Source organism: Boleophthalmus pectinirostris, unplaced genomic scaffold (assembly GCF_026225935.1).
Source record: "Boleophthalmus pectinirostris isolate CB_2022bp ecotype Guang Dong unplaced genomic scaffold, ASM2622593v1 HiC_scaffold_22, whole genome shotgun sequence".
Classification (NCBI taxonomy): Eukaryota; Metazoa; Chordata; class Actinopteri; order Gobiiformes; family Gobiidae; genus Boleophthalmus; species Boleophthalmus pectinirostris.
Window position 1 is genome coordinate 21,586,981 of NW_026571190.1, and position 11,445 is coordinate 21,598,425.

General features: G+C 38.4%; 2 protein-coding genes across 2 annotated transcripts; both read right to left on the reverse strand.

Moving 5' to 3' along the window:
• Positions 1-4,088: 4,088 nt before the first annotated feature.
• On the reverse strand, positions 4,089-6,741 carry LOC110166198 (basement membrane-specific heparan sulfate proteoglycan core protein-like). The gene is made up of 8 exons (XM_020931418.2): positions 6,653-6,741; positions 6,056-6,199; positions 5,846-5,980; positions 5,461-5,633; positions 5,196-5,382; positions 4,896-5,075; positions 4,447-4,713; positions 4,089-4,375 (listed from the first exon to the last, which is right to left on the reverse strand). Exons 1-8 carry the CDS (start codon positions 6,699-6,701, stop codon positions 4,371-4,373), a joined length of 1,140 nt encoding a protein of 379 aa, XP_020787077.1. The 5' UTR covers positions 6,702-6,741; the 3' UTR covers positions 4,089-4,370.
• A 495-nt stretch (positions 6,742-7,236) lies between these two features.
• On the reverse strand, positions 7,237-11,402 carry LOC110166150 (pre-B-cell leukemia transcription factor 1-like). The gene is made up of 6 exons (XM_055158217.1): positions 10,926-11,402; positions 10,167-10,357; positions 8,838-8,973; positions 8,516-8,663; positions 8,372-8,423; positions 7,237-7,445 (listed from the first exon to the last, which is right to left on the reverse strand). Exons 1-5 carry the CDS (start codon positions 11,181-11,183, stop codon positions 8,380-8,382), a joined length of 777 nt encoding a protein of 258 aa, XP_055014192.1. The 5' UTR covers positions 11,184-11,402; the 3' UTR covers positions 7,237-7,445; positions 8,372-8,379.
• Positions 11,403-11,445: the final 43 nt, after the last annotated feature.

Below are 11,445 nucleotides of genomic sequence, written 5' to 3' on the forward strand. Positions count from 1 at the left end.
GAGAGATTTGACGTCAGTTGCTATGGGTATGTCCCCTTGCTTCAGAAAGGCCAGATTTTTATCCCAAAGAGCATGAGTAAGTATATTCTGAAAATACTATATTACAGGAAGTTTATTGGTGTTATTGAGACAACACAGCAGGTCATGGGGCTAACTGCAGGATGCAGGCTAAAGGAAGCTGAGATGGTTTGCATATGCACAACAACACCACCTTTGAACCACATTGCAGCACACAAAATGTAATCTTACAGTACTATATTATATTTCACAAATTCTAGATTACAGTGGTTTAATGTAATAGCTGTAACACTTTTAACAGTGATTTATCTCTATAGTTGTAGTACCTCTTTCTGTTTAAATGTTTTTGTTTTGAGCCGCTCCCTATAGGCCTACACCACAAAGAAGACTAAAGAACTAAAATTAGAATAGAATAGCCAGATTAACTGTGGTGAACTTTAACCTTAACATTATATTATAGATTGATCCTAGTTAATAATTGTTGATTTGGTGACGCCTCTATTGTGTGACTAGAGCTAGACTTTGGACGTAACATGCTTGGAGGAAGATTAAAAAAGAAACAAATCTAACATATTGCTACAGTAAAGAGAAGTGGCATGTGATCTTTCTCAATTCTGTTATAGTGAGAGAAAATCAACCAGTGGTGACCTTGTTTTCCCCTTTCATCCTCTCATTGGCTCTTGTCATTGACTTTTCAAGTACCATCTTATGTCTGATTCATTTTTCATGATTTTCACATTAGCATAGGCAGTGACCCAGACAAAAAGGAGACAGAGGAGGAAATGCAAAGAGACACACAAATCATAGTCATAGTGACAGGAAGACAGTGAGACAATTTGAACATCTTCCTTAAAGAAACAATGGGCTAAGTAAAAGAAACAGCGCATCTAACCTTATGATGTATCTGTGTGTATTGATCTGAATATTTGGTTGTGAAGTTGTACGTGAGTCATCGGCATACATGCTTGTGCCAGCTTCAGAGACCAGACTGGTGCCCAAAATTGCTTTAAAACAGAAATTAGTCTTTCACTTATGTATTGTATGGTAGAATGTGATCAATTATGCAACAACATTTTCAAGTATTGTTTTGTTGCTCTATGCAGTATGCTTTATGAGGCAGAATCTTTGTTATTTTCTTTGCATGAATCCTATGAGTGTGGGACAGTTTCAGCTCAGTTCCCACAAGAGTCACAAATTAATGAAATGTGAATCAGCTGTCCCAGGAAATTGTCCAAATATTTAGCCTTGATCTTTGCATAAACAAACACAGAAGCAATGCTTGTTTAGGCAGTCCATAGTGGTAAAGCATCTGACTCTCCAAAATAGCTATATGTTTTCTAATGGAAAAGGGACTTATGGATCACATGCATTTGTTCCAAAAATAAAATATTAGATCACTGGAAAAATCACAATGCTAACTATGCCATAAGCACCACTGTAGGCTCTGCTCTGTCTGAGGCTTTATTAGACTTTTATCTGTGCTTTATTTAACACAATCTGAACGTAAAGAACTGACTTAGCTGAAACTACAGCAGGTCAACTGATTGGTGCAGTTACACAAGTCTATCACACGTAAAATTACAGTCACAACAAGCTAGCTAGCATTGCCAAACAGCTTTTCACTTACACTCACCATTTTTGTTGAAAATTAAACTCCTAAGCACGAGCATGAACATTTGTATAGACTGTAGCCTCCTGAAAATGAAAATGTGTTGTTTAAATTAATTTTGTATTTATATATATTCTTACAGTGTTAAAAAAAAATTCTAATGTGTACATTGTGTCACCATGGCAACCCCTAAACAATACACCCTTATAGATACATGCAGAAAACCCCCAGTATAATATCAAAGCAAAGTATCACTCTACTTTGCTGATTGTGATTTTGTTGTTGCTTGTGACAATGACAAAATTCTTGAATTCTTGAACCACTTCACTATGCACCTACATAGTTCACTGACATTTACTGTGCACAGTTTATCACCAGTAAAGTGTGGTTCATAGAGCGGCGTGTGCTGTGCAGCCTCTTAGCTTTTATAAGGCATATTTTTAACCAGAAGTGAAACCTCAAGTGGTTTTCAGATGACGCCAGACTGGTGTCATACAGAAATGTACGTGTGAACCCAATGTATCACACCGTATTCACATATGACATACTGAAACCTTTGCAACACTGTAGGCACCATGCAACACCATGGAAACAAACTATAATAACAAAACAGTTTGTCGCAGTGGCAAATGAGATGTTTTTTTACACATTGCAAATGGAAGGTTGTTTATGCTCAATGATTTATAATGGTCCAGGCTGTCAACCACACAGCCCGTAGCCTTTTAATGTTTTGTGGGAATGTACATCCAATTATAATCTGCTTAAAAGATATCACAACTTCCAGTCAGTAGAGAATTAATGATTTAATCACCAGTTTTCTACAGGTGTTCTCCATGGAAACTCCCTAGCACCACTCACTTCCAGTTTAAGGCTACTTTCATTTGTTGTTTCCTTCCTGAATAAATATTTCTAAATCTACTTAGCCTTACTGGTGATTATCCTAAATATTTGCTCTCCTTCTAGGCAGCCAGCTACAAGACAAATGTCATTTTCCATTTGATATATTTTTTCCACTTCCCTCTAAGGACTATGCAGTGTGTGGCCAATAGCACAGCGCAATGTAAACAAATGCATGTCGAACCTTCAAATCTGGGGTGTCCTACGAACACTGAGGTTTTTGTGTTCTTTCTGTTGGCGTGCATTCTGTAGAATTATGTCAACCGCAATCTGAATTTTCGAAACACAGGCCAAAATGAATAACTTTTCTTCATTAGTCATGCCTTCTCCCTTTTTGACCTTCCTATTACATCATAAGACATTAACTAATGATCATTTTACTTGTAGACATTTTTTAAATATTTAACTAGCCAAGTTATTGCTCCTGCCTTTGAGATTTTATTATTAAGGTTATTATTTTTCATACCATTGACTCAAACCTCAAACCTTATGTAATTCTTTTTGAATAAGCTACTGAATGTACAGCTTAGTAAGTAAATGCAGCTTGTAAGCACTGAGTGTGGTTAGGTTTTGAGTATTTTTTAAAATTTAAAATCACAAATAATTTCTTTCATGATAAATCTGACAGTACTATTATAAACAACATTTGTGCATCCTTCACTGGCATGCTCTTCTGTAGAAATATCATTTAAATATATATACATTAAAACTCACAATAAACTCACAGTATTGAAGGTGCATGGCACATTAATACTCCACAGTATAATATTAAACTACAGGACAAACCTACAGGGGAAAACAAACCCTAGAAAATGATGCATTCTTACTGTGAGTGCAGATGCCACTTCACTGATCTGACCTGCAAGATGGCCTGGTGGCTACCCGTGCTTGTCTTCATGGAGACTGATACAATTAATGACATACTATGGAACATTCAATCTGCACTATGCAAAAAGTTGCATAGTGCACATTTAACTATACACAATATGAATAGTTTGAGGAAGTTTCCATTTGTCCCTGTTTTAACCTTGTCTGTTGTATAAAATTGAACACACTTGTAGACTCTCTTCTGTTCCGTTCTCTGGGGTCCATTTATTTTGTCTGGTTCGGTGCTTGTGAAGTGAGGGGGTGGACATAGGTGGCAAAGGCCAGATACTTCCTCTTTGTAACTTTGAAGATGCTAGTACAGAAGGTTGTACAAACAACAGGGGCAATGCCTAATGTTGTTTTCTCTGTGGAGGCTGGTCACAGTTCAGATAGGGGCGTTGGTCTGGCAGCAGCTGTAGAAGCAAGCTGCGTACAAAACCTGTTTTCAGTGATCTTTTAATGTCACGCTTGCACCTCATAAAAAGGCAAGGCTCAATTTTTCAAAGTGTTAGACAAAGAGACTATTTCCTTTATAACTGAAGCAGTGTAAATAATAAGGCTTACATAATTTAATGTTTATAAACCAATTTAAATGGACAGTGAATAAATGTAGGTTGTAAGCACTGATTGTGAACAGGCATACTGTACCTGTAAAACAACAACATGCAAAAGATTAAGCCATTAATAATAGTAACCGTTAGTAATAGAAAGAGTTTTTATTGTGAGAAGGTTGTCAACTTAAATGTAAAGTGCATTATAAATAACGTTATTTATGATCTTTGCTATACAATAGGACAGTACCTGTAGAACTGAGTAGGTTGGTAAGTAGGGCAACTTTATCTGATTAACAAAAAATACTGCCTTAATGGGTTCATACTGATTTTGTGTGTTTAATATTTGTCATCTTACAAATTACTTTTTGTACTGTCCTCAAATCTTGAATAGTTCATTCTCAGTTAGAATGTCTCACAGATGCGGTTCAACCTGTAAAGTAAAGGATTATAGTTTTAAGGCATAAGGAAGTGTAATCAAGAGCTTGTGTAACCATGGCTCACCTCTCACAGTGACTCTGGCAGTGGCGGTGCTGGAGCCAATGTGGTTAGTGGCTACACATGAGTATGTTCCACTGTCAGCAGCCCTGATGTGAGGGACAAACAGTTTTCCGTCTTTGGCAGTCTCTGCTCCAGGGGGCAGCGCGGCACGGCCCAAAATGCTCCACTGGAAAGTAATGGGATGGGTGCCATGAGCGAGACACTGGAGCCGGAGGGCATCGCCAGCCTGAAGCCTCACCTGGTCAGGCAAACAGGTGGCATAAGGGGGTGCTGTGGAGATAAGACCAAAAACCTTGTTACGTTAAAATGATGATGTACAGTTGTTTTTTATCACTGTGTGAGATAAGTTATCACATTTACATAGTATTACATTTAAACTACATAGAAGGACACTGTTTCAATGAATGCTATTTTTAAATAAAACTTTTTCCTTCTCCCCCATGTCCACTCACTTTCGACCTCCATGTCTGTGTAGGCCTCGCTATAGCCGTGTATGTTGGTGGCGTTACAGATGTACTGTCCTGAGTCTTGGCGACCCACGCTATTCAAAGTCAAGATACCGCCTGCCACAGTGTGTTTCCATGGCAATGGGGCTCTGAGCTTGGACCAGGTGATCTCTGGAGTCGGTGAGCCTTTCAGAGGCAACATGAAATGGGGAGTGAAAAGCAGAGTAAAAATACATTGTGGCTGCCTATCTCCTGATGTCAGTCTGACCCATCAGGGTAGAAGTTATAGGCCTTCTCATATCTTACCTGTGGCATGACACTGCATTGTAACTGTGTGCCCCTCGATGGCGGTGAGCTGTGTGGGACTGACTGAGGCCACAGGGGCCCCTGGACCCCCCTCCACAATAATGTCGACTTTGCCCTCGCTCATGCCCTCTGTGTTTTCAGCCTGGCAGAGGTACATTCCTGAGTCCTCAGGTCGGACAGCAGGCCACTGAAGAGAAAAACGAAATGAGATAAACCTAGACTATTATAGACAATTTCAGTCTTTTCACTGAAATAATGCAGGTACCTGGATGGTGTTGACGTCACTTGTAGTGGTGGTCACCAGCTGCAGTGTGGACCCCTGGCGTTTCCAGGTCATCTTCGGTCGTGGTCGACCTGTGGCTCTACACTCCACCGCCACAGGGTCCCCCATCCTGACTCGGAGGGGTCCTGTTGGGCTCAGGCGAACTTTAGGTGGGACTGAGACAACAATGTTAGTCAAAACATATTTTAAATAAAACATTACCATAAGATTGTCATGAATGGTTTGAAACTGTGTCTATTATTTAGCTATACATGTGTGGAGTCAGATGAAAATGAAATGTACATGGATGCATGATTTGTCTATGAAAATGTCTATGAAAAAAAAGTAGTGGCAAATATAGGCTACTTGGTGTAAGAAAGATGCTTACATTTGACGTTGAGGATGGCTGTGTCAAACACTCTGCCCGTGTGGTGCGACGCCACACAGCGGTACTGGCCCTGGTTGTCGGGGCGCACATTAACAATGGTCAGCAGGAGATTATCTGGACCGATCTTGACGTTATCTGAAGAAACGGAGCGAGACCCATGTTTGAATAAAGAGTTGTGGCGTTGTGATTACACAGTAAACTTTAACTGACCGGGAAGCCTCTGACTGTTCGCTTTTCTCCACACCACGGTTGACGGAGACGCGCTGCCCGTCCTGCACCTGAAGCTCACGGACTCCCCCTGGCGGACAGTGATGACCTTCGGCTCTACTGTGACAACAGGGGCCTGACTCCACACTGCACACACACACACACACACACACACACACACACACACACACACACACACACACACACACACACACACACACACACACACACACACACACGTGAGCACACACGTATTCAACCCTGTGAACCAGCTCAAGAACACAGACACCTCCCCAAAGTAAATATTCTGAACAAACAATGGTAGTGGACCAAAAGGACACAGCTTGACAACCAAAAGCAAGAAATCAAAGTAGGGGAAAAAAAAAAAAAAAGAAAGAAAGAAAATTCTTCTAGATTCATGTACTGAAATTTGAAATGTAATTCTCTTAATTCTTATTTCTAATAAACTGAACTGAATCAATGACACAATACATACAAATTCATACAAACAAAATACATGTAATTCATCCAAAAGTTATCAATTTCTGACATGTTATTGTTTAGTAAATACATAAATATAAAATTAAATGTTATTATTACCAGCAGATGACAGAACACTGAGAAGCAAAGCTCTAAATAACAAATCCATTTTGTACCACAGCTCAGGTCCCTTCACTGTGAAACCTCCCTCTGAGTTTGTCCTTTTTTCAATCATCATTTTCAACCTTTTACCCCGGATTCACCGCCTCCTCCCACCCCTGTTTCCATGTTTGTGGAAAGGCTTTCAATCATTTTAATCTATGATAATTACATCAAAACAAATAAAAAATATTTACCACATATCAAAACCTAAAATGAAACATGATGCGTATTTTAAAAGACAGGTATATAAGATAGCAGTCCTTTTTTTTTTTGTATCAGTAATTACATTACTTTCCCATTCAAGCTGAACCTCATCATCAGATACTGCCTCTATGAATAGTATTGAAGAGTACTATCACTCAGAGCTTATCAAGAATCAGATTCAAGTCTCGTGTCTCAAGACTAGTCAAGTTAAAGAGCATGAGCCATTAAGACAAAAGTAACAGAAATGATGGAATGCAAATAATTTACCAAATCATTGTTTATTTTAACATATTTGCCAAAACATTCATACTTGAGTAAAAAAAGTACTCATGCATGGAAGACATTTAACATATTTTCCCAAAACATTGATAACCCCAGCACTTTACATCACATGAATATAATGCTTCTGAGTAACTAATGATCAAAGGCATACAAAATTGTTTAAAGGTTGTTTATTTCAAAAGTGAATACAGGGAGATGGATTTGGAGAGTAGATGAGGACCTCATGTATTGTTGAGTAGATGAAAACTATCAAACAATCTTTAACCTTAAAAGACAAAAAGTACATATAATCAATTCTCAGCAAATGCACTGTGTCATTGACTGCCTATATACTGCATTATAGCTTGACATGGGTAAGAACCAAATGATTTCCTCTTCTTATTCCTCTTCCTCTTCTTATTTTTTTTTTAGATTTTGTTTTTATTTTTCATCCTTTGCCTTTCACATATTTAATGTTTATGGCACTTAGCTTCAAATTTACTACATTTGGTTGTATAGTGCATCTAGAATGTAGTAACATCAGTCAAATGGAAGTTTGTTAAGAAGAGCTGAAAAAAGGTTGAAAATTACTGGGATGTGCTCTGAATCCCTCGATAAATATCATCAGTAAACAAAATTTCATTTGGAGTGAAGAGACAATTTTACACAATATTCTAACAATTTAAAATTTGTATTAGTCAAATAACAACTATTGTGTCATTTAGACATGTTTTGGCCCTTGGGCACAGTATGGTTTGTGGGTAACAGTTATGGAATAAATTTGTATGTATATATATATATATATATATATATATATATATATATATATATATATATATATATATATATATATATATATATAATATATTATATAAATCTGCTGTTTGTGTCCAACCAGGAAGTAAAATTATAAACGTCACCTAAATTAACCAGGTAATATGTTTTGTAGAAGCCTAAATAATTACATTAACAGTCATAATTATGGACACACATTTAAATGAATGTTTCAGGGGACTTAATCATGAAGATCGTTGATAGGAGGCTAAAGGTATGCAGTACTGTCAACAAAGCAAAGATTGTCTACTTAGGTGTCTGCCGAATCTAAAATATTTTGTTGCGTTATTTTACATGTTTTTCCTTGAACGTGAAGGTGTGTCCATAATTTCTAACTAGCAGTGCAGGTAGACTTTACTATAATATAACCATACTCACTCAAGACATTACAGCATCCCATCAGGAGTATAACATGAGGCTGCGTATCCTCCTGTTGCATTTACAGAGGTAAGGGAAAATAATAACATAAAAAATTTGTGAACGATCATTAACTTCATTAATCAATATGTTGATGATCTTTACCTGAGTTTGGTGTGGCTGGAGAGCTGGCCTGTGACATGTGACTGGTAGCGTCCATAGCTGTTTTCATGGCATACATGTTAGCTTCCTCTTGGAACTTGGCAATGTTTTTCTTGTAGCGAATCCTCTTGTTTCCAAACCAGTTGGACACCTTAAAAACATCAAGCAAAAGTAACTCTCACGTCCTGGTTTGGTCCTGGTTTGGTCCTGGTTTGGTCCTGGTTTAGTCCTAGTGTAATCTCAGTTTAGTTCCAGGTGTAGTCATAGTTTCGATATTGTGTCTGTGAAAGTGTGAACATGACTTAAAACATATGTAAGCCCTGACCTGAGCAGCTGTGATGGAGCACTTCTTGGCCAGCTCCTCTTTGGTTTCTTCGCTGGGATAAGGGTTTGCTAGATGGGAGTAAAAATATTCATTCAAAATTTCTGTAGCCTGCTTGCTGAAGTTACGACGCTTCCTCCTAAAAAAATTTCAATACAAACAAACAAAATTATAAGTGTATGTTATAAATATAATTACAATTATAATAACAACATGTATGGTGTTTTACAGAGAAGCCCAAACAGAACGCGCGCAATAAGAGCGATGTAAACGTCATGTTTAAGTTGGCGGTGTCAGTCACACAGTGGAAGCAGCAGTGCATTGGTAAAAACGCATTTGTGTCTTGGAAATTCTTCTCCCGATGTGAGATATATATATAAAAAAAACAAATATAAAATCGCCTACAACTTAAATGTGAAACCGGAGCTACTGGCACTGGTGAAAACAACCTGCATAGACTCATAATATCTACACTACTGTCCTATAATGACCTGCGACATGAGGGGACACACACACACAAACACACACAAACACACACAAACACCTTCATCATCGTCATCAACCTGAGAACCCGCGGACCACTTCTCCTTCCGTAGTTACAGCGCGGACACCGCCGTCTCGTGCGCCGCGTGTGGACTGTGTTTTCTCGCGTAAACCGCACTTCCTCCTGTGCGCCTCTAAACCAGAACTAACACCAGGACTAAACCAGGACTAACCCAGGACTAAACCAGGACTAAAGCAGGACTAAACTAGGACTAAACCACGACTAAACCAGAACTAAAGACCTGGTCTAGACCATGTCTAAAAATCAGGACTAAACCAGGACTAAACCAGGTCTAAACAACATGACACCTAACAGTAGGTTGACATAATTTAAGGTGATCTCATATAATTTCTCTATCAATAATATTTTTTAATCTGGTGAAGGAAAGGCTTATCTTGTTACTGTCTTTTAACAGACAAAACCTCGTATATTAAGATATCGTGGTCTTTGTTTCTCAACAGCAAACAGTTGCTTATTCATGGAGACTTGGGCTCAGACAAATTGAAGACAACAAACACGAATTTTGAGGATGTGGTTGCTACATTCATGTCGTTTAAAAAAACATGACAATATCAAGTAATCCAAAGTAATCAGATTACGTTACTCACTTTAAGTAATTTAATGGATTACGTTACAAATTACATTTTGGGGTGTGTAATATGTAATCTGTAGGGGATTACATTCTAAAAGTAACCTTCCCAACACTGGCTACAACTATCTGCAAATATATTTTACAACATTCAAAGTTGATGAATTGTTTATATGACTGGTATATTAATAACACTGACCGTGCATCTAGAAATCTAGAGCGCAGAATCATCACAGCTTCACAGGTGCTCTGCTTGAGCTGCCTCTGGATGGCACTGAACTTTCGATGTATAATAGACACCATGCACTCTATTTCTTTGGGAGAGATAGGGCGAGTACGAGACTGTTCCCTCAGCAGGTTCATCACATGACCAGTGAACTCGTTACAAGCCTGCGTAGAAATAAAAACAGAACTCACAATAATATCACAATTTAAGTGACAATACTCTCGTGCAACTTTTACATCAAAGTATTTCAAATACATATTTTGTAACTATAAACTAAAGAAAAACATAAGTTGATGAATGTTGTAGCCATAAAAAACGATATCAACATGTTTATTAGTATATTATAACATATAGACAATAATAGTAAGGGCTGAAAAATTTGGCGGAAATACTGTTAAAGGTGCATTATGTAACTTTTCTGATAGCGAATCCACCACCTGTTTGTCTCCGTCTAAATGTTATTGCTTTAACAGAAATGTTACATACCATAGTATGGCATTCAAATTATTTGTCTCCAGAGAGACACTTACAGTAACAATGCACGTTTTTCAAGGTATTTTTGACCAATAAAATCAAAGATGACTACATGCTAGATAGTCTTATAATGCCATACTGAAGAACATTCTAGGTGAAGCTAAATAATTTCTCCAAAGACATGTAGGTAGTGGCCTTCCTCACCAGGAAAGTTACATAGTGCATCTTTAAAGACAGTATGGAAAATATATGCGACACCTGTTCATATTTGTCCAGCTCCGTGTGGTAGATCATCCGTATCTGAGCCAGCTTCTCCCTGTAGTCTGCGTGCTCGGAGCTCTCATCGCTGGACGACCCCCCTGTGGCCGCGGCCAGAGCTGCAGCTGTAGCTGCTCTGCTCTTCTCTGGACCGGCCACTCCCTCCGCTAGCAGCATGTTGTCCAGCCTCAGCTCCTGGGGGTCAGGGGGTTCCTCCTCCGGCACACCTCGGATACTCAGGGCTAAGGGGTCACACATATTGTAAATACACAGAACGGAAAAACTGTATTTTGAATTTAGTTGCCAAGTATTCCCCAATAAACATTAACAAGCTTACAAAGAAGTACACTATAAATTACACCAGTCATTCCAAGCATTCATTAGTATCCCATAGCTAAAATAATCAGACACCAACACTGCCAAAGCGCCTACACAGCTGCTAATTAAAGGTAGTTGTTAAGGAGCCACTAAAGAGCCTGTGATGAATGAACAGTCATTTGAGAGGACATTAATTTGTGCA